The sequence below is a fragment of the Catharus ustulatus genome, chromosome 31, assembly GCF_009819885.2.
Source record: "Catharus ustulatus isolate bCatUst1 chromosome 31, bCatUst1.pri.v2, whole genome shotgun sequence".
Classification (NCBI taxonomy): Eukaryota; Metazoa; Chordata; class Aves; order Passeriformes; family Turdidae; genus Catharus; species Catharus ustulatus.
The window spans coordinates 2646844-2668623 of NC_046251.1; the positions used below are offsets into that span (position 1 = coordinate 2646844).

At 66.1% G+C, this 21780-nt stretch overlaps 2 protein-coding genes across 2 annotated transcripts; one reads left to right on the top strand and one right to left on the bottom strand.

The window, feature by feature from the left end:
• Positions 1-151: 151 nt before the first annotated feature.
• On the bottom strand, positions 152-7150 carry CACNB3 (calcium voltage-gated channel auxiliary subunit beta 3). The gene is given in 15 exon segments (XM_033083200.2): positions 152-1292; positions 1901-2050; positions 2131-2226; positions 2301-2452; positions 2539-2648; positions 2731-2789; positions 2983-3063; positions 3295-3314; positions 3406-3470; positions 3538-3611; positions 3613-3654; positions 3732-3854; positions 3937-4059; positions 6798-6890; positions 7030-7150. Coding segments are annotated over 15 exon segments (1515 nt in total). The 5' UTR covers positions 7072-7150; the 3' UTR covers positions 152-1007.
• A 2963-nt stretch (positions 7151-10113) lies between these two features.
• On the top strand, positions 10114-21461 carry ADCY6 (adenylate cyclase 6). Its single transcript, XM_033083163.2, has 21 exons — positions 10114-10948; positions 12445-12594; positions 12681-12802; positions 12911-13022; positions 13089-13216; positions 13881-14039; positions 14128-14269; positions 14349-14477; positions 14930-14955; positions 15054-15201; positions 15789-15886; positions 15960-16047; positions 16121-16237; positions 16321-16479; positions 17691-17866; positions 17948-17980; positions 18443-18572; positions 19032-19295; positions 19949-20153; positions 20597-20721; positions 20804-21461. Exons 1-21 carry the CDS (start codon positions 10115-10117, stop codon positions 20930-20932), a joined length of 3474 nt encoding a protein of 1157 aa, XP_032939054.1. The 5' UTR covers position 10114; the 3' UTR covers positions 20933-21461.
• Positions 21462-21780: the final 319 nt, after the last annotated feature.

Below are 21780 nucleotides of genomic sequence, written 5' to 3' on the forward strand. Positions count from 1 at the left end.
TTGCTCAGCCCCTGGGTGCCACCTCCCATGGGGACAGAAGCCAGCAGTGCCCAAAAGGAGCACTTCAGGGTGCCCAGCACCCACCAGCACTGTCCCTCCCCACCCTCAGACCAGGTTCCCCCATGTCCCCTCCACAGACACAGACACCACCTCTGAGCACTCGTGTGTTTCTGAAACCAATTACAGGGAAATCAGTGCTTTCTACAAAAGAAATTATAACAAATCTGTGGCACCCAGCCCATTTCCCCCCTCTCCCCACCAGTAATGGCCGCGGGGGGGGTGGCTCAGCCCACGCCAGGACCCCTGGCTGAGGGCAGTGGGTGCCGTATTTACAGGACTGTGGTGACGTGCGGTGACAGCGTGGGGACATCGGGGACAGGGCAGTGGGTGCAAGCGTGGAGCAGCCCCCACACCCCGCGCAGCCCCCCCACTCTGTCCTCCCCAGAACGGGGGGCAGGAGAGGGGTGGCCGCGGGGACCGGGGTGGGGGAATCGGTGCAGAGCGAAGTGAGTGGTGTGACCCACTCCTCCCGGGGTCCCATGCAGGGGTGGGGAGGGGTCAGGCCAGGTCCCAGGGGTGAGCAGGCACCTTCCCTTTCTTCCTCGGGTCTGTGTGGGGTGGGGGATGCTGCCACAGCTGCCCCCCCTCCTTACCTCCCCTTTTTTTTGGGGGGGGGCACCCACTGTCCATGGCAGCCGCCCTGCAGAGAATGAGCCGACCTGTGATGCAGAGCCCGCGGGGGGGGGACACTGAGGCAGGACGAAGGCATGTGTCTGTCCCCAGGTTCCCCAAAACTTTGGCGGGGAGTCCCAGGGCATCCTGGCCGCCGGGCCCCCCCACCCCCGCTGTGCTTATGGCTGAAGACTGCCCGGGGGCCCGGGCGAGAGGAAGCTGCCGGTGCGGAGTTCGATTGTCTGAGCACCCCCAGCGAGGGGCTGGGGCGAGGCGGGGACCGCCCGGGGTTTGGGGGGGGGCCGGTTCCCAGCCGTGCCCCCCGCTCCCCACCCCTAATAGCTGTCCTTGGCCCAGGGCCGGCTGCGCTGCCAGTTCCTGTCGTGGTTGCGCTCGCCCGGGCGCTCCGGCGTGCCGGGACCGCTGCCGTGGTGCCGGTGGGGCTGGTACAGGTCGGGGTAGGGGTCTCCGTATTCCTCCTCCTCCTCCAGGTGCCGCGAGCTGCGCTGGGATGTGGCCCCCCAAGGCTGGGGCGAGGTGTCCCCCGCTTCATCCGATGGCATCAGGCTGTCGTGCTCCAGCGGCGAGTGCTCGCCCCGCTCCCCCAGCAGCTGCTGGCTCTGCGGGCAGGGAGGGGCTGCGGGGGCGGCGCGGTGGGGGCTGCGTGTGCCCCATCCCCCGGCCCTGGCACCCTGTGCTGGGTCCCCGTGGGAAGCAGGGAGGGGAGTGGGGGAGCTGCATGTCCCCCCGAGCCTGGATACCCCTGTGCTCCCCATAACGAGCACGGAATGGGGCTGTGTGTCCCCAGTTCTGATCTCTGCATCCCCCTGTACCCGTGGGAAGCAGGGAGGGGAGTGGGGAAGCTGCATGTCCCCTCTAGCCTGGACTCCCCTGTGCTTCCCATAAGGAGCACGGAATGGGGCTGCGTGTGCCCAGTTCTGGTCTGTGCATCCCCCTGTACCACTGCCCCTGGGGAGCAGGGAGGGGACTGGGGGAGCTGCATGTCTCCCCTAGCCTGGACTCCCCTGTGCTCCCCATAACGAGCACGGAATGGGGCTGTGTGTCCCCAGTTCTGATCTGTGCATCCCCCTGTACCCGTGGGGACAGTGTGGGGGCTGCCCAGCCCCAGCACCCCTGGGCTGAGTCCCCATGGGGGCCGTGGGACATTGTGTGTTCCCCCCCATGCCCTCCCCTGTGTGGCAGCTGTCAGTGGGGTCCATGGGGTTACCTGCAGGCCTGGCAGTCCGGTGGGCGAGGGGACAGCGTGGGGCGCGTGTGGCGGGTGGTGCGTGGCACGCCAGTAAACCTCCAGGTACTCAGCCAGGTGCTCACAGGCATCCTCCAGCTGGTTCTCATCCAGGATCACATCAAACAGCTCCTGAGGGGGCAGGTGAGAGGGGTCAGGGAGGGCTTTGGGTTCCCCCAGGCATACCCAGGGCAGGGCTCTGGCTGGCTCACCGGGGGACACTGCACCAGCTTGTCAGCTGCCATCATCTGCACGTTGAGGTGCTTCACCTGGGACTTGCCCCTGGACTTGATGAGCCTCTGCAGGACCTGGCGAGGGGACAGGGGAGTGACAGCACCACGGGGGGCAGCCAGGACCCCCAAGAGCCGTGGTCACCCCTCACCTTGGGGGAGGACACCTTGACGTAGACGATGATGGGTGCCAGGGAGGTCTTGGCCAGCTGGGCCGGGTGGTTGATGGTGTCAGCGTCCAGCACCACCAGCTGCAGGGACTTGGCCAGCTCAAAGATGCGTTCGATCTCACTCTGCACCTCGGCTAGGGGGACACAGTGGGGGCTGTGTCAGGCTGGGCTGGCCCTGGGAGGGGGTCCCTGCACCCTCAGGCTGAGCCTGGCCCCTCACCAATGCTGGATCGGGTGGTGGAGCGCTCCAGGATCGCCTGCTTGCCCAGGTTGTTGAGGATGGAGCGCTTGGCCAGGGACAGGTCAGCTGTGATGTGGGTGATGGAGATCCTGGGGAGCACAGGGACACAGTGGGCACCTGGGGACCCACCCTGTGGAAGGAGGGGTGGGCTGGGAGGGGTGACAATCTCACCTGCCATCGAATCTGTGCTTGAGGAAGTCGAAGAGGGCTTTCTGCATCATGTCGGTGACCTGCCGTGGGGCCGCCAGCCCAGTGAGCCACGGCAGATGGCACCAGCAGGGAGGTGGCAGCCACTCAGCACCCTGCCAGCCGCCCTCGGCCCTGCCATCTGCCTGCTGCCAGCACACCACGGGCAGGGAAGGGACAAGGGGCACAGGCCACCACCATGAGGGCACAACGAAGCCACCCTGCACACCCCCATACCTCATATCCTTTCAGTGAGGGCCCCACCAGCACCACGGGCCGCATGGAGGGGACCACATCGTAGGGAGGGATGTGCTGCATCTGCAGGGGTACACGGGGTGTGTCAGTGCCCTGTGCTCCCACAGCCAGAAAGGCATCAAAGAGCCTTTTCCAGAGAGTCACAGCATCCTGGAGCCCTCCCAGCCCCCTAATCAGGGAACAGAGAGGAGCCTCTGCTGCCAGCCCACCCCAGAAACAGCCACTATTGGCCCTGCCTGCAGCCCCCTCCCCACCTCCCCCTGCCCAGGGCACAGCCCTGCACCTGGGACTCACCTGCTTCTGCTTCTGCTTGGCTTGGGGAGAGAAGAGACAGAGGTTGGTGACAGTAAAGTGGGGACCCCCTCAGGACGCCCACGATCCCCCTGAGCCAAGATCTGCCCTTACCTAAGGAGGGGGGAGGCGATCGCCGGCTCCCGCTGTCGCCGAGGCCCGAGGCATTGCCAGCTCTCCTGGGGAAAAAGGGGGTGAGCGAGTGTTGGGGGTCCCAGGGTGGGGCCAGGGGGGTCCCATCCCTACCTAGCTTTCTGTTCCTGCTTGAGCCTCATGGCTTCCAGGCGCTGGGGGCTGGGGATGAAGGCGATGTCCCCCCCCCTCCTTCACTAGGCGCCCGATCCACCAGTCATTGCTGTATTTCTGGGTCAGGACAGGGCAGAGGTGAGACCAGGGGAGGTTTGTGGCCCTGAAGAGCCCCCCCCAGCACCTCAGCTGACCTCCTTGATGTGCAGGAAATCTTTGGCTTCAAAGTTGATGGCGGCTCCCTGCACCGGGCACTCCTCATCCAGCGCCCCGCAGTAGCTGACATTGGTGCGCACAGCGAAGGCGACCGGCTTGTGCTGGGGGTTTTGGGGGGTGATCAGCACCCCCAGGCCCTGGCAGCACCCCCGGGCCGGGCCCTGGGTGTCTCCCCATCCATACCTTGGCCCTCTCGAGCTGCTGCTGAGCCTGGCTCTCCACCTCGCGCCGGGCGCCCTCACGGTCCTCTTCCAGGGACACGTCGGAGTCCAGGGATGGGCGGCTGGTGTAGGAGTCCGCCGAGCCCTGGGGGAACGGGGCTGAGTGCCGGGGGGCTGTGAGGAGAACCCCCACGAAGCAGAACCTCGTGCTGAGCCAGTGCCAGGGTCGGGGGGGACCCTACTGATCCCCCTCCAGCTCTCGGGGGTCCATGGTGCCAACAAGCCGGGTGTGTCCGGGGCATCGCCCAGCACTGCTGCCCTGGGGTGCAGTCCCCACGTGCTGGGGGGGTTACGGGGAAGACCCCCGAAGCCTCAGAGATGGGGAGATGACCCCTGTCACCCTGGTATGTGGATCTTGCCCCTGCCACTCCCCACCTTGGGGTGCTTAGCCCAGCACCCCCGGCTCCCCCTCCCCGCCGCGCCGGTATTTACCCACCGCCCGCTGCGCCTGGAACAGGCGCAGAAGATGCGGTGAAATATTTATAGGTCCCTGGATGTGGCTGAGCCCCCCCACACCCCCCCCCGAGGCCCCCCGGGCCCTGCCGGGCTGAGCTCAGCGCCGCTGCCCAGCACCGCCCCCCCGCTAACCTGCACCCCGCACCCCGCTCACACCGGGGGGAGCCCGGACACCCCCCCAGCCCCCCCCGCGGGCAAGATGGTTCCCAGCACAGCCCCCCCCAACATGGCCTCCCCAGCACGGCCCCCCCAGCATCGTCACCGCACCCCGAGCATCCCCCACCCCCCAGTATCCCCAGGATGGCTCCGCAGCATTCCAGTGCGGCCCCCCCGTACGACATCCCCATCATCCCCAGTGAGGCCCCTCAGTACAGCATCTCCAGCCCCCCCTCATTCACCACCCCCCCATGCAGCCCCCCCGGTCTGGAGCATCGGCCCCCGCGGGGCCTCGGCCGCGGGGATCGGGATTGCCTTCCCTCCCGGTCCCGGTCCCGGTGGTACCTGCCGGGGGGAGGGAGGGACGAGAGCGGTGGCGGCGGCAAGGAACAAAGGGCCGGGGGGTGGCACAGCACCCCCCGCACCGGGCGCGAACCCCGCACCCGGCACGGCCCACCCTCCCCCGAGGCACAGCCCCCTCGTGCGCCATCACCACCTCGGGGGGCGCAGCTCCCCCCCAAACCGCACGCCCCCCCCCCGATACCGCGGCCGGTACCGGAGCCGGTACCTCGTTGAGCAGGAAGGTAGCGCTGGAGTCAGAAAACGACATAGACGGGGCGAGCCGAGCCGAGCCGCCCGCGCCCCCCCCGCCCCCTTCCACCGGCACCGGCTCCGGTTCCGGCTGCGGCTCGGGCTCCGGCTGGCCCTGCCCGCTCCGCCGCCACCGCCCCTCCCCGCCCCTCCCCGCCCCCGACTCCCACCGCCCCCCCGGGGCGCACGGAGCCGCCCCCGCCGCTCAGCCCGAGGGGGGGGTGGGTGGATGTGTGTTGGGGGTCGCCGTTCCCCCTTCCTGATGCTGGCGAGGGGCTCCGGCCCCTCTCCGGTGGGGACCACGAGGGTCGGCGCTGGCGACCGGGAGTCTCGAGCGGTCCCGGTGCGCTGCACCGGACGGGTCACCGGTGCAGCTCCCGGTGGCCCGGGGAGGGGGGGGATAGTTTGCTAAGAGAGCTCGGGGTGAGAGGGGAGTCCCGGGGCAGCGGCGGAGGGGCTGTGGAGACTCCCGCAGCGCGCAGCTCGGGGTTCCGTGGCGGCGGCGGGGGGTTCCGGTGGGTACCTCCATGCTCCGGTGCAGCGGCTCCGGTCCTGCCCCGAGCCGGCAGCAGCCCCGTCTTCAGGGCGAGCCCTGCGGCGGGGCCGGAGCCGCTCCCGCCCCCCCGCCGCGCCCCCCCCCCCCCACCCCCGCCCCCGCGGAGGGGGGCAGCGACGGGTCCCGGGGGACCGGGCCGGCCCGCCCCGTTACCGCGCAGTGGGACAGGCCCGGAGGGACCGGCCCGGGACAGCTCACGGCCAGCCCGGGGACATCCGGGCAGCGCTCGGCGGGGTGGGGGCTACGGACAGCGGCGGGACCAGCCGCCGTCACCTGTACCAGGCACCAGGCATTGAGCACCGGCCCCGGTACCGGGCACATGGCGGGGCCCAGCCGGGCCCTCTCCGAGGTGCTGAAGGGGCCGCGCCGGGTGCTGGGCCGGGTCGCGGGGTCCCTGGGGGTACCGGGGAGTAGCGGAACAGAAGGTGCTACCCCACGAGCGAAAGGGGATGCTCGGGCCGCTCTGCGCCTCCTGGGGCCGCCCCCACAGGAACCCCCCGCCCTCCGCGGGGCCTCCCCGGTACCCGCTCAACCCCCGGCGGCCGGGGAGGGGGCGCAGCTCGGGGCCGGAGGAAACCGAAGCACCGGTTGAGGGGCGGCGGGGAGGTCCGTGCCTCTCCCTGGCAGCGCGGGGACCTGGCCCGGTGCCGGCTGAGGGAGCGGGAGGGGAGCTCCGCGGCCCCTTCTACCGACCCCCTCGGCCCGTTCCGCTTACGCTGCCTCAGTTTCCCGGGGCCGCCCCCCGCGCCGCAGTGCCGGTGCCCGCCGCCGGCCCGGCCCTGACGCAGCACTCGCTATTTTTAGCCGCGGGGAGCGGCTGTTGCGATGCCACCGGCGCCCGGTGCCGGCGCCCAGCCCCGGTCCCGGGGGAGCGGCGGGGCGGAGGCGGCCTCGTAGCTCCCTCCAGTGCGGAGGTTGGAGTGGGAGATGCTCGGCCGCTCCCCGCTCCCCACCCCAGGTCCGTGCTTTAATGCGGAGCCGCAGCAGCGGCGAGCCCGGGGCTGCCGGAGCCTCCCCGCGCCCAGTGCCGGTGCTGGTGTCGGTGCCGGTGCCGGCCCGCTCACCTGCCTGCGGAGGATGCTGGAGGTGGTGTCGGACGAGGTGCTGCCGTCCGAGCGCTTGAAGCGGCTCTTGCGCTTCGGGAGCCTCCGGGGGCTCTGCGGCGAGAGCAAGCGGTGAGCACCGGGCAGCCCGGCCCCACCGCGGTGCTGCCACCGGCGGCCCCCGGCTCTGCGGGCAGAACCGAACCGGGCCGCACGGGGCCGGCGACGATCGGGAGGGCTCTGGTTCGCTCACCTGGAAGGAGCCGGAAGCATCAGGCTGCGCCGGGGCGGACATCCCCGGCGGCACCCACCGGAGCCCCGGGGATCCCGGCGGGGCAGCCCCACACCGGACCGCGGCGCTCCGCGGGGAAGGGCCGCGCCGCCGCCACTGCCGCGCTCCGCATCACACGGGGCCGCCGGGGCGTCCCGGCCGTCCCCGCCCCCGCCTGCCCGCCCCCGCGCCCATCCCCGTGGCGGCCGGTCCGCGCCCCCGCAGCTGGGCAGCCGCCGGGAGGCACCGGGAACGGACCCTGCCCACAACCCGCAGTGCTGCGGTGAGCGGCCGCGCGGTACCGGGGAAGAGGAGCCCCCCCGAGGCCGCCGCGGCCCTGCCCACGCGTGTGCACGGATGCGGGAGCCCGAGCCTCTCCGCCCGCATCCCACGGGGACGGCTCCCGTAATCACCGTGCCCCCTTCCATGGTTATTTTGCCACCCCCACGCCGGGGCATCATCCCCTCACACGGGATCACGCCCCAAAAGACCCGCGTGTGGGGCAGGCGGGGCCGTGGGGGGGACGCAGCCCATCCACCCCACTCCCCGTGTCCCCGCCGTGCCCACGGTGGCGGCCGGTTCCGGTGCTGCTGCATCACCGGACCGGAGGGGTAGAAGGGGACCGCGGGGCGGGGTGGGGCTGGACTGGGAGCCCCTCGGAGCCCCAGTATGGGCCCCCCCATCCCCCGCGCGGCGGGACTTCCGCGTGGGGCCGCAGGGACACGGCCCCGCCGGCGGCTTCTAATTAATGATTAATCAGCGCTCCCCGGGGCCCGGCGCCGGGGCGGGGGGGGGTGCGCGGCCCGGCGCCGCCGCTGCGGGGGAGGGAACGGGGGGGCACGGGGAGGTTCTGCCACGGGGGGAGGGCAGGGCCGGTCCCACGATCACTCGTGGGGTACGGTGGGGGTCGTGAGGGGGTGCCCTGTGCCAAGCTGGGCATGAGGTTGCCTGGAAATGTGGGGGCATCTGCAAGGTGTGTGCGTGTGCATACAAAGGCGGCTGTGAGTGTGTAAGGAGTGTGTAAGGAGTGTGTAAGGAGTGTGTAAGGGTGAAAGTGCGTGCAGCGGTGGCTGCGGTTGTGTAAGGGGTGTGTAACGGGCTGTGTGCACACACTGTGTGTATGAAGGTGGTGTAAGGGTTGTGTATGTGTAAAGGTGTGCGTGCAAGGGGTGAGTGTACGTGTGTGTGCAAGGGAGTGTGTATGTGTATGTGGGGTGTGGATGATGGGACTGTGTGCCCCTGCGAGTGTGTGCAAAGGTTGTGTTAGCGAGGGCTGTGTGTGCGAGGGCTGTGTGTGCACCTGCACCTGTGTGCACGCCCGCTGTACCTGAGGGGTGCACACCTGTGTGAACGCGGGGATTCGTGTGTTCGCACACAAACACAGAGGGGCTTATGTGTGAGTGCGTAACGGAGCTGCCTGAGTGTGCAAGGCTGTGTGTACGTGCAAAGGCGTGTAAATGTGCAAGGATGGTGTGCATGTGCAATATCTGTGTGTGCAGCATGGAAAACGCGAGTGCAATGGTTTGTGTTCTCGTGTGTGCGTGTGCAGGGGGATGTGTGTGCGTGCGGGGGGTGTGCAAGGCGCTGGGTGTGTGTGCGTGTGAACACAGATGTGTGTGCAACACGCGTGTGTTGGGTGTGCAAAGGGGGCAGCGGGATGTGCGCGGGGCGGGTGTGCAGGGGGAAGGCACCGGGGGCACTGGGGTGGGCGTGCAAGAGACACACTCGGGGGGGGGGGCTGTGCGGACACGGGGGGCCCGGGAGGTGCGGCACGGGGGGCCCGGCCGCGCGTGTCCCCGCTGTCCCCGCCATGTCGGTGCGTGTGTTCGTGTCCGTGCGCGTGTGCGCAGCCCCGGGGGTGCGAGTCCGCCCCCACCGCTCCGGGCCGTACCGGGCCGTTCCCGCCGCCGCCGCTGCGCCTTTAAGGCCGCCGGCCGGGAGCGCCCGGGAGCGGATCCGGGCGGGGGGGGGGGGAGGGGGGGCGGGCACCGGCCGGGGCGGGCCGGGGCTGCGCGGCCGCGACCGGGACCGGGGCCGCCACCGCCACCGGGGGCCCGGCCTGGGCGCGGGATGGGGCGGCGGGGACGCGGTGCGGCCGCCGTGTAGGAGCGGGCGGCGGCGGGCCCGTGGAGGGGCGCGGGGCCCCGCGGGCGGCAGCGCCGGAGGCGGAGGTGAGCGGGGCCGCCCGGGCGCACCGGGAGCGGCGGGAGGGGCGGGGGGGTTGGATCGGGGCGGCGGCGGCGTCGGGGATCGGGACCGGGACCGGGACTGCGACTAGAACTGGGATCGGGGCGGGGGGGGCGACATCGGGCCGGGCCCCCGGGCGGCGGGAGCGGTGCGGCCCCGGGGGGCTGCGGGGTGCCCGAGGGGTACCGGTGCGGCGGGAGCTGTCGGTGCGGTGGGAGCGTCCGGTGCGGCGGCCGGAGGGCGCTGGTGGGTCCCGGTGTACGGGCCGGACTCGGCGGGGCTCCCGTGCCCGGAGCGGGGAGGGAGAGAGGCGGCGGCCGCCACCGGGGCCGGCCCTTCCCGGTGGCCGTTTTCCACCGCCACTCGACCGGAGCAGGGACCGGCTGCCACGTCCCGGCTGGTTCCCGGTGCCCCGGGGCGGCCGTGCCCGGTAGAGCCCGTTGGCCGCCGTTCAAGACAAACAGGGCCGGGACGCCCGGGTCGGTCCCAGCTTTGTCGCAGGTCGCTGCACCGGGAAGGGCGGGCTCGGGGCGGCCTCGGCAGGGCCACGCACCGGGCACCAGGACACCGGGCACCGGGACAACGGGAACCCAACATCGGGAACCCGGCCCCGGGAACCCAGCGCTGTGCACCAGGATTCTGGCACCGGGCACCCAGCACCGGGACACTGGGGCACCGTGAACCCAGCACTGGCCTTTCCCACAGGGTCCATGGGGGTAGTGGGAGAGCTGGGACTTGGGCTCTGCGTCCCCCAGGGAGGTGGTGAGGACATCAGGACCCTCCGCTCCTTGCATGGCCTTGCACCCCCGTGGACACCAGAGCCCCTCCTTGGGTGTCAGGGTGGGGGTCCAAGCTCTGACCCTTCCTCGGTGCCCGCAGCATGTCGTGGTTCAGCGGCATCCTGGTGCCCAAGGTGGATGAGCGGAAGACGGCATGGGGGGAGCGCAACGGCAAGAAGGGCCCCCGGCCCCGAGCCGGCCTCTGTGGCCCCCGCTACATGAGCTGCCTGCAGGACCCTGAGATGGAGCGGGGCGCGGGACCCCCCCGGGGGCTGCGCTGCTCTTGGCAGGAGGATCATTACGGCAAGAAGGGGCCCACGGGCGACCTGGGACTCAAATCGGTGGACGCAAGCTTGGAGGACGGCGAGGCCAAGGCGCCGAAGGGAGCGGGGGGACATGGGGGGCGGCCATTGGCCGGCGAGTGCTGGCGGCGGCTGCTCCAGGTTTTCCGCTCCAAACGCTTCCAGTCGGCCAAACTGGAGCGGCTTTACCAGCGCTACTTCTTCCAGATGAACCAGAGCAGCCTGACGGTGCTGATGGGAGTGCTGGTGCTGGTTTGTGGGGTGATGCTGCTCTTCCTCTGCCTGCCCGGTGCCCCGCACGTGCCGGCGGCCGCTGTGCTGGCCGGTGCTACGGCCCTGTTCCTGCTCCTCATGGTGCTGTGCAGTCGCAGCGCCTTCCCCCAAGACTACATGTGGGTGGTGAGCTACGTGGTGCTGGGGCTGCTGGCTGGGGTACAGGCGCTGGGGACGGTGGCCGTGGCTCCCCGAAGCGCGGCTGAGGGTGTTTGGTGGAGCGTCTTTTTCATCTACATCACCTACACGCTGCTGCCCGTGCGGATGCGGGCGGCCGTGCTGGCCGGGGTCCTGCTCTCTGCCCTGCACCTCGCCATCGCCTGGCACCGCAACGCTGCCGACCCCTTCCTCTGGAAGCAGGTAGGGACACACCTGGGATGGCCTGAGGCTGGGGGTTCCTGCTCACCTGCAGGTGGGACTTCCCGTCCCTGAATCCTGCTTTGCAAATTTGGGATGTTTTTTGCACTTGGTGTTTCTGCTGGTGGAAAGTTCTAGATGCAGGAGGGGCCCCTTGGCTACCAGGAGATAGGAGGCCTGGAGGGGAGGTCCCATGCTGGGGTCTTGTGGTGGAGCTGGGGGTCTTTACAGTGCCAGAGCCCCAGGGGGACAGGAGGCCCCCTCATCCCAGCACAGACTCGCCATTGTGGGCTGCACCAGGAGGAAGGGGCACCCACAAAGCCCCTGTTGTAGGGCTGGCGGAAGCCCCCGAGCAGGGACACAAGTCCAGGGCACGAGGGCAGGGGAGTGACTGTCACCCAGGGGGGCTGGGACACTGCCAGTGTCCCCTCTGCAGCCCCTCTGAGGTGGTGGGGTGCTGCTTGCACAGGGGCTGCACAGGGGGCCCCATCTCTAGGGCCGCGTGTTCCCAGCCCCAGCAGCTCCCCCTCCTTGAGCAGAGCCATTCGTCACCCGTCACCCTCGCCCTGCCTGGCCAGGGCCTGGGCCACGTGCCGTCCCCGCGGGGCACAGGGCGAGGAGCACAATGACATCCGAGGCCAGCAGGGTCACGGGAGGGGCCACCCCCCTGGGTAGGGTTCACCCCTTCAGGGTAGGAGCTGTGGGGCTCTGGGAGATGCGATGGGGCCGGGGAGGGGATGGGAGGCCTCTGCTCCCAGTGTCCCAGTGTGCTGGAGTGCTATAAATAGCCCTGGCCCTGGTCCCAGGGGATGGGAAAGGGGGGAAACCGCAGCTCCTTCTGCAGTCATCTCCGCTTTCTGACTTCCTCTGCTTCCCGAGGGAGTCCCCATGACCCCCGTGCTCCAGGCCCCCATGTAACCCCTGGCCTCAGGCTCCTTATCCTCATATCCCCCCTGCTCTGCTTTTCTACATCTCCATGTTCCCCCTGCCCTGAGTCTCCAGATCCTCCACATTAACCCTGTGCATGTCCCCTGTGTCCCCTCTACCACCCTACCTTGTGTCTCCAGGTCCCTGTGATCCCCCTTCCCTGTGTCTCCTTTGCCCCCCACCACCCTGTGTCCCCAGGTCCCTTTTGCCCCACCCACCCTGTGTCCCCAGGTCCCTGCATCCCCTGTTCCCTGGTTTCCCACAGCCCCAAGTCCCCCATGTCCCTGCAGCTCCCTTGCCCTGTTTTCCCGTGTCCTTTAGTGCCCCACATCCCCTGAGGCTGTCCCCTGCATCTCCATGTCCCTGCATCCTTCCTGCCCTGTGTCCCAGAACCCCCATGTCCCCCATGTCCCCCTGCCTTGAGCCCCCCTGTTCCCATACCCACATCCCTCTCTTTGCAGACCCCTCTTCTCCCCATAGCAGCACCCCCCATACCAAAGCCAAGGTTCTGTGGTGCAGAGGAGGGTGGCAGAACTGGCTGGGGGATCACACTGAGCCCATCTCCCCCCCAGCTCAGCGCCAATGCCCTGATCTTCCTCTGCACCAACGTGGTGGGGGTCTGCACCCACTACCCTGCCGAGGTGTCTCAGCGCCAGGCCTTCCAGGAGACTCGTGGCTACATCCAGGCACGCCTGCACCTCCAGCGGGAGAACCGGCAGCAGGTGGGACAGGGGATCCCGGGGGTCCCCTGCTGGGCTGGGGGTCCATCAGCACCCCAGCCCTGCTGACAGGACTGCTCTGGCTGCAGGAGCGGCTGCTGCTCTCAGTGCTGCCGCAGCACGTGGCCATGGAGATGAAGGAGGACATCAACACCAAGAAGGAGGACATGATGTTCCACAAGATCTACATCCAGAAGCATGACAACGTCAGGTACTGTGGGGACAGGGATGCAGGCGGGGTTTGGGGGAGGCATCACTAGGGGAGTGTGTCTGGGGCAGTGTGTGGGCCATCCCCAGCCTGTGCTCTTCCTCCTGGCAGCATCCTCTTCGCAGACATCGAGGGCTTCACCAGCCTGGCCTCGCAGTGCACGGCCCAGGAGCTGGTGATGACACTCAATGAGCTCTTTGCCCGCTTTGACAAGCTGGCTGCGGTGAGTGGAGGGGCTGGGGGACTTTGGGGCGTCCTGGAGCCCTCCTAACCTGTTTGTGCCCCTCAGGAGAACCACTGCCTGCGCATCAAGATCCTGGGGGACTGCTACTACTGTGTGTCAGGGCTGCCAGAGGCGCGCGGGGACCACGCTCACTGCTGTGTGGAGATGGGTGTTGACATGATCGAGGCCATCTCGTGAGTGGGGCAGAGCCAGGGGCTGTCCCCAGTGCCACCACAGCTTAGGGGGCTGCACCTGACCCCATCCCCTGGGCTGGCAAATCTCCTGTGCCACCACAATCTGGGGGGCTGTATCCAGCCCTGGTGCTGGTGTGCCCCCAGTGCCATCACAGTGTGGGGGGCCATGCTCATCTCCTGGGCTGGCATGTCCCCAAGTGCAGTCACAGCCCTGAGGAGCTGTGTCTAGTACTGGTGTGTCCCTGGTGCCACTGCAATTTGGGGGGGGCTGCAATTTCACCAGTTTTGGCAAGTCCCGGGTGCTGCCACAACTTGGGGGATGGTTCTCATTCCTGGTTCTGTACTTGCCAGTCTGAGTCATAGGGGTGCCATGGACAGGTGCCATGGGGTGCTTGGGGGTGCCATGAGGTGCCTGGGTGTGCTGTGGTGCTTCAGGTTCCTGTGAGTCCAGCAGTGCTTTGGGATGCCTTGAGGTGCTGTGGTGTCTGGGAATCCTGAAAGGCTGTGGGGTGCCTTAGGGTGCCTGGGAGTGCCGTGAGGTGTCTGGAAATGCCATGGTGCCAATGGGGTGCTGTGGTGCCTGCTGCAAGGCCAAGTGTTGCCTCAAGGCACCTGGCAGGCCATGGAGTGCCCAGAGGTGACACAGTGCTGGTCCCATCCACAGGCTAGTGCGTGAGGTGACAGGGGTGAACGTGAACATGCGCGTGGGCATCCACAGCGGGCGCGTTCACTGCGGTGTCCTGGGGCTGCGCAAGTGGCAGTTCGATGTCTGGTCCAATGATGTCACCCTTGCCAACCACATGGAAGCGGGTGGCAAAGCCGGGTGAGCTGGGATGGAGGGGCTGGGCTGGGGGTTGTGGTGGGGGGTGCTGGGCAGGGAGGGCTCAGCACCTTCATTCCCCCATCCCCAGGCGCATCCACATCACGTGGGCAACGCTGCAGTACCTGAACGGGGACTATGAGGTGGAGCCGGGCCACGGGGGCGAGCGCAACGCCTACCTCAAGGAGCACAACATCGAGACCTTCCTCATTGTGGGCTGCAGCCAGAAGCGCGTGAGTTGGGGGCTGTCCGGGGTGCAGCAGGGGTCTGGGAAGGCTGGGGTCACCCCCTCATGGCCGTGTCTCCCTGCAGAAGGAGGAGAAAGCCATCCTGGCCAAGCTGCAGCGCACTCGCGCTAACTCCACTGAGGGGCTGGTGCCACGCTGGGTGCCCGAGCGCTCCTTCTCCCGCACCAAGGACTCCAAGGCCTTCCGGCAGATGGTGAGCAGCCCCGGGGAGGGCGCTGGGCATGAGGGATCCTCACCACGGTGTTATCAGTCACTCACCGCCCTTCCGTGGCTGTCAGTGGCTTCCCCAGCCCTGCCCGCAGCCCTTGTGGCTTCCTGCTGCTGCCCGCAGGCCTCAGGGAGTTCCTGCGTGGCCCCCTTTAAAGATCCTCCTTGTTCTCAAGCAGTCCTGGGTGCCCTCAGGGGTCTCCCATCCTCACTGGTGTTAGATATCCCCCCTTGACCCCTCCCTCCTCCCTTTGCACACCCCTGAGATCTTCTTGTCCTTGCCAAGAACCCTTGGGGACGCCCCCTGCCCCATTTACCCCTGGAACTCTGTCTGCCACCCTGGGTGACCCTGGGGGATGTCCCATGTCCTTGTCATTCATGAGGGTCGCCCCCATCTGTGCCAGTGTCTGACATCTCCATTTCCCTTGTGTCTCCCAGGGCATCGATGACTCCAGCAAGGACAAGTAAGTGTTCCCATTCTAGGCCGCGGGGGGGTTGTGCCAGCCCCTCCCTGGGGCAGAGCTGGGAGCCTGGGATGGTGCTGACCCCCCACATTCCCCAGCCGTGGTGCCCAGGAGGCCCTCAACCCTGAGGACGAGGTGGATGAGTTCCTGAGCCGGGCCATCGATGCCCGCAGCATCGACCAGCTCCGCAAGGACCACGTCAAGAAGTTCCTGCTCACCTTCCAGACCCCTGAGCTGGAGAAGAAGGTTGGAGTCTCTCTGTTCCCTTTGTTCTGGACCCACCATTCTGTCTGTCTCTTGAAGTCCCCTCTGCCCCATCAGCATCTTAACCCTCCCATCTCTCCTCCATCCCTTAGGGGTTTTCTGTGTGCTGGTTTCACCTTCTCAACCTCATCCCCTCCATTCCATCCCCTGGGGTCCCCCCTGTCCCCTCCCATCCTCTGAGGTCCCTTCCCTGCATCCCATTTCCTGCATCCCTGGAGTCCCTCCCCATCCCCCTCCATCCCATGCCCCAGGGTGCTCCTGTCTCCCTTTTCCTCACCCTCTGGGGTCCCCCCTCTCTCCCTCCATCCCATTCCTTGCATCCCCTGGGGTTCCCCATTCCCCTCTATCCCACCCTTTGGGGGTTCCTCTGTCCCCCTGCACCCCATCCTCTGGGATGTTCCCAGTCCCCTTTCACCTGCATCCCTTGGGGTCCTGCTATTTCCCTCCATCCTGTCCCCCAGGTTCCCCTCCACCCCATTCACTGGTGTCCCCTCACTCCCACCTCCATTCTTCCTCTGGGGTTCCTGGGGTCCCCCCTCTATCCATCCAACCTCCCCTTGTCTCCTCAGTACTCCAAGAAGGTTGATGACCGTTTTGGTGGCTATGTGGCCTGTACCCTCCTCGTCTTCTGCTTCATCTGCTGCCTCCAGATCCTGGTGTTCCCCCAGTAAGTGCCACAGCCCCCCCAAATACCAGCTCTGATCCCCCAACCCCCTCACTCACCTCCTACCTCTCCCCAGCTCCTCGCTGATGCTCGGGGTCTACGTCAGCATCTTCATCCTCCTTGCTGCCATCCTCTTCATCTGTGCCATCTACTCCTGCGTCACTGTGAGTACCTGAGGGCTGGGAGGGTTTTTGGGGGGCTCAGCCATACCTGACAGGCTCCTTGGTGCCCCCCCAGCTCTTCCCCACCGCCCTGCAGCAGCTCTCCCGCAGCATCGTCCAGTCCCGCGCCCGCAGCACCGCCATCGCCGTCTTCACCATCCTCCTCGTCTTTATTGCTGCCTTTGTCAACATGGTAGGGTCATGGGGTATTGGGGAAGGTTCTGGGGGGGTTGTGGGGAGCTGCTGGGCACCAGCTCACCCCTCTGGCACCCCCAGTTCTCCTGCAGCCGCGTGGCCTTGCGGGACTGCGCCGCCCGTGAGCTCAACGTCACCCCCGGCTCCGTGGGGCCCTGCCAGCTCCGCGCCCTCAACTTCTCCCTGGGCACCCCCGTGGGCTCCTGCCACGGTGACGGGCTGGCCTGTGACTTCCCTGAGGTGAGCACCTGGGCATGGGGTCAGGCTCCCACAGGGGTCCCTACTGGTGCCAAGTCCTCCATGGGTGTGGCAGAGGGTCCCCATGGCTGTAGTGTCACCAGGAATGCTGGCACAGATCTCTGTGGGCATTGTGTCCCCCAAGGTGCTGGCACAGTGTCCCCAGATGTGCTGGCAGAGGGTCCCCATGGCTGTAGTGTCACCAGGAATGCTGGCATGGATCTCTGTAGGCATTGTGTCCCCCAAGGTGCTGGCACAGTGTCCCCAGACATGCTGGCAGAGGGTCCCCATGGTTGTAGTGTCACCAGGAATGCTGGCACAGATCTCTGTAGGCATTGTGTCCCACAGGGTGCTGGCACAGTGTCCCCAGACATGCTGGCACAGGGTCCCTGAGGGCTGGAATGGGGTCCCTGCAGATACTGTGTCCCTAAGCATTGTGACACAGGGTCCCAGAGGGTTCAGTGCTGGCACTGAGTCCCCTTGGGTGCAGGGTGCCAGCACAGGGTCCCCACACACACAGGGTGCTGCCACAGGTCGCTTGGGTCCAAGGTCCTCAGTGGGTGCTGGCACTGAGCCCTTGAGGTTCCTAGGTGCTGGCACAGTGTCCCCAGGGGTGCAAGGTCCCTGTGGGCGTGGGGAGGTGCTGGGATTCCTGGGGTGCTGCAGGAGTTCCAGGGTTGCTGCAGGGTTCCTATGGGTGCCATCTAGTGTTCCCAAGGTGCTGCAGGAGTTCCTGGAATGCTGTCTGGGATCCCTGGGGTGCTGCAGGAGTTCCTGGGGTCCCAGCTGGTGTTCCCAAGGTGCCATTCAGGGTTCTTGGGGTGCTTTGGGAATCCTGTGGTGCTGGCTGCTGTTCCCAGCGCTCCTGGGGTGCCATGTGGAGTTCCCAGTGTGCTGCAGAGGTTACTGGAGTACCATCAGGGATTTCTAGGAGTGCCCACCAGTATTCTCAGGGGTGCCTGCTAGTATTCCCAGGGTACTACAGGGATTTCCAGGGTGTCATCCAGCATTCCAGGGGTGCTGTCCCGGGTTCCCAGGGTGCCATCCAGTATTCCAGGGGTGCTATCCCAGGTTCCCAGGGTGCTACAGCAGTTCCTGAAATGCCAGTCCTGGTTCCTGGGGTGCCATCTGGGGTTCTCAGGGTGCTGCAAAGATCCCAGGGGTGCCATCCAGTGTTCCTGGGGTGCTGCTGCATCCCATCATGTCCTCCCCAGTACTTCAGCTACAGTGTAGTGCTGAGCCTGCTTGCCTGCTCCGTCTTCCTGCACATCAGTAGTATTGGGAAGTTGCTGCTCATGGTGGCCATTGAGGCCACGTTCCTGCTGCTGGTGGAAGGGCCTCACGCAGCCCTCTTTGACAACGCTGACCTGCTGGTCCTGGCCAACGCCCTGTGAGTGCCCCCAGTCCCCCAGGTGTCCCCACCTTGGACCCATGTCCCCACCCCACTGACCACTGGTTCCTGTCCCCACAGGCCCTCTTCCTTCAACGTGACCCAGGGAGAGTGGTGAGTGGGAAACTGGAGCCAGTGGGGACCTGGGTGTAGGGGAGTGAGGGTGGGCAGAAGCAGGAGGGTCCCTTGGGTGCTGCAGTGTTGGGGGGTGAGTACAGCCTCGGGGTCTCTGGTGTGGGGTCAGCTTTGGGGTCTGGGTGCAAATTTGGGGCTCCTTTGGGTGAGTGGATCTTTGGGGTCTACTGTGCAGATTTAGGGTTCCTGGAATGGAATAGTGCATCTTTGGGGTCTGGGTGCAAGTTTTGGGTCTCTTGGGGGGTGAGGGGGTGAATGTTTGGGGTTGGGTGCACGTTTGGGGTTCCCCTGGGTGGGTGAGTGGAACTTTGGGGCCTGAGTGCAGATTTGGTGTCCCTGGGGTGGGTGGGTGGATCTTTGGGGTCTGGGTGCAGTTTGGGATCCCTCTGTGGGCAGGGGCTGGTCCCTCAGCCTGTCTTAGGGGTCCTGGGGGTCCTGCAGCCCGGCAGAGGGGAAGGTGGCCCTGCGCTACGTGACCCCCGTGGTCCTGGCCGTGTTCGCGCTCGCCCTGTACCTGCACGCGCAGCAGGTCGAGTCCACTGCCCGCCTCGACTTCCTCTGGAAGCTCCAGGTACAACCAAGGTGTGGGGGGCTGAGAACGACCCTTTTCCTACATCCTGGGACTGGGACTGACCCCCTCCCTGCACCCCAAAAATGAGGTGGTTGTGGGACTGGGGCTGATGCTGCTCCCTGGGATTGGGGTGACCGTGGGACAGGAACTGATTTTCCCCTGCTCCCTGGGGTTAGGAGGACTGTGGGGCTGTAACAAACCCCTCCTTGTACCTTGGGACTGGGACTGACCCTTCCCTGTACCCCAGAACTGGGGCAGTCATGGGACAGGGACCAATCAAGGGCCAGGACTCCCTCCCCACATCCTGACATGAGGGTGGCTGCAAGGGCTGGGAGTGCCCTTTATCCTGCACCCCAGCACTGAGGTGACCACGGGGCTGGGACCAACCCCCTCCCCACACCCTGGTGCTGGGGTGGCTGTGGGGTCCGTGGCAGCTCCCACCTGGGTCTGTGCCTGCAGGCAACAGGTGAGAAGGAGGAGATGGAGGAACTCCAGGCTTACAACCGGCGGCTGCTGCACAACATCCTGCCCAAGGACGTGGCTGCGCATTTTCTGGCGCGGGAGCGGCGCAACGATGAGCTCTACTACCAGTCCTGTGAGTGTGTGGCCGTCATGTTCGCCTCCATCAGCAACTTCTCTGAGTTCTACGTGGAGCTGGAGGCCAACAACGAGGGTGTGGAGTGTCTGCGGCTGCTCAACGAGATCATCGCCGACTTTGATGAGGTGCTGGGGAGAAGGGGCAAGGGGAGAGGGTGCATGGAGGCTGAGTGCACAGGCATGGGGTTCATGGGGTGCTGGAGAGGCTGTGGAGCAGTGTGGGTGAAGTTGTGGTGCAGGGAGTGTGGTCACAGGGTGCTGGAAAGTGGGGGTGAGGTACAGGATGTACTCCATCCTTGGAGCAACTTTCATGGAGCCACAGGGATGGGTGCAGGGCATGCTGGAGAGGCTGTGGAACACAGGTTTGGGGACAGGGTACAGGAGATTGTGTGCATGGGGTGCTGGAGAAGCTGTGGAGCATCATGGATTAGGATGGGTGCAGGGGATGCAGACACAGGTTGTGGGAGAGGCTGTGGAGCACCATGGATGAGGTGCAAGAAGATGGGATGCACAAGGTATGGAGAGCCTGCAGAACACCGTGTTTGGGGACAGGGTGCAGGAGAGGTTCTGAAATGCCATGGAGGAGGTTGGGGTGCAGGAGACGCGGTCATGGAGTGCTGGAGAGGCTGTGGAGCATTTGTGGAGGCGCAGTGCAGGGTGCAGGAGGTGCTGGAAAAGCCATGGAACAGCATTCATGGAGCCAAGAACAGGGTGCAGGATTTGGGGTGCCCATCACCCTGTCGAAGTGCTGTAGGGATGACCCCACCCCGTCCCCCCAGATCATCAGCGAGCAGAAGTACCGGCAGCTGGAGAAGATCAAGACCATTGGCAGCACCTACATGGCAGCCTCAGGGCTCAACGCGGCCACCTACGACCGCGAGGGCCGGAGCCACATCGCGGCGCTGGCCGACTACGCCATGCACCTCATGGAGCAGATGAAGTACATCAACGAGCACTCCTTCAACAACTTCCAGATGAAGATTGGTGAGCCCTTGCACAGCCCTTGCACGCCCCTCTGCACCTCCAGCCATCCCATGCTGTTGTTCATGGCTTTGTGCCTGGAGGCACTTGCAGCCCTTTTTGCTCTCATCCTCCCCTTTCCCAATCACCTCTTCTTTTTCCCTTTCATACTCCATTTTCCTCTCTTACACCCCTTTTTCCTTTTCTCCCCTCCTGCTCTTTTTCCCCTTTGGCACCCCCTTTTTCCCCCTCACACCTTCCTTTTCCCGTCTCACCCCCACTTTCCCTTCTCCCTTCCCCTTTTTCCCCCTTCACACTCCCGTTTTCCTGTTACTCTCTCCTTTTCCAATCTCACCCCCAACTCCTTCTTTTCCCTCCTCACTCCTCTTTTCCCCTTTTCCCCTTCCCTCTCCCCATTTCCTCAAGCATGGGGGGTCATCCCTGACTTTCACCCATGTCCCCCCCAGGCCTGAACATGGGCCCAGTGGTCGCAGGGGTCATTGGGGCTCGCAAGCCCCAATACGACATTTGGGGCAACACCGTCAACGTCTCGAGCCGCATGGACAGCACCGGGGTCCCTGACCGCATCCAGGTGAGTCAGGGGTGGGAGAGGCACAGGACATCAGCCCAGAGACCCCCAAGGACCCCCCCTCACCCCCGTGTCCCCCCTCCAGGTGACAACGGACCTGTACCAGGTGCTGGCGGCCAAGGGCTACGTGTTGGAGTGCCGGGGGCTGGTCAAGGTCAAGGGCAAGGGGGAGATGACCACCTACTTCCTCAATGCGGGCCCTGGGGGGAGTTAGGGGGGTCCCCGTGGTGTTCCCCCACACCAGGGACTCCCCCAGCCTGTGCCGAGCTCAGGCAAAAAAAAAAAAAAGGAAAAATCCCCAAATCCACATATTTAAAAAAATAAAAAGGGAGAAATGGACACAAGGGAGGTGGTTGGGGGGTGTGGGGAGGTAACCCTGTGCTCCCCCTCCGCAGGTGTTTTTAGGGGGTGTTTCCCAGCCCTGCACCGGGGTGGTTTTTTTTTAGGGGGGGGGGGGTCACGGTAACCCCCATCCCTTTGCTGAAACCCCCCATGTGCCAAAGAGGGGAGATGGGGCCCCCCCAGGAAAGGGACTGCAGGGGGTTTTGGGGGGCGGGGGGGTGCCCAGCCCCCTCCATGTGCCAAATTGAAGTGCCGCCTGCGGGGGGTGGGGAGCGCAGGCCCAGCATCTCCGCAGCCCCCTCACCCCCCGGGGGTCCCAGCTCCCTCCGGGGGGGCTGTGGCGGGGAGGGGAGGGGCAGACCCTCCCCTTTTAAATGCAAAAAAAACCTAATGAAGTGACTTTTTTTTTCTTTTTTTTTTTTCTTTTTTTTTTTTGAAGCAGTTTTGGGGCGGGGGGGGCTCAGCCCGGGGGGAGTGTGGGGGACACTGACCCCCTCACCCCAGCGCTAGACCTGAGGTACTTTGTCCTTCGTGTGTACAGATAAATTATATATAAAACACTTTGGATACGAGCTGTGGCCTGGCTTGTGGGGCGGAGGGTTGGGAGGGGCCCCGGGTGGGGGAAAACACCGGGATCCCGGTGAGGGGGTCCTGGTGAGGGAAAGGGGGTGAGAAGTCGGTTGGGGGATACAGGAAACATCTTGAGGACCCCGGTAAAAC

What these genes read in the sequence shown, in the direction of transcription:
- ADCY6 (XM_033083163.2), top strand. Translation starts at nt 10,115, where the DNA reads ATGTCGTGGTTCAGCGGCATCCTGGTGCCCAAGGTGGATGAGCGGAAG. An exon ending in CAGATCCTGGTGTTCCCCCA is followed by an intron (nt 15,887 to 15,959) that starts GTAAGTGCCACA and finishes ACCTCTCCCCAG; the next exon opens with CTCCTCGCTGATGCTCGGGG. An exon ending in TCATCGCCGACTTTGATGAG is followed by an intron (nt 19,296 to 19,948) that starts GTGCTGGGGAGA and finishes CCGTCCCCCCAG; the next exon opens with ATCATCAGCGAGCAGAAGTA.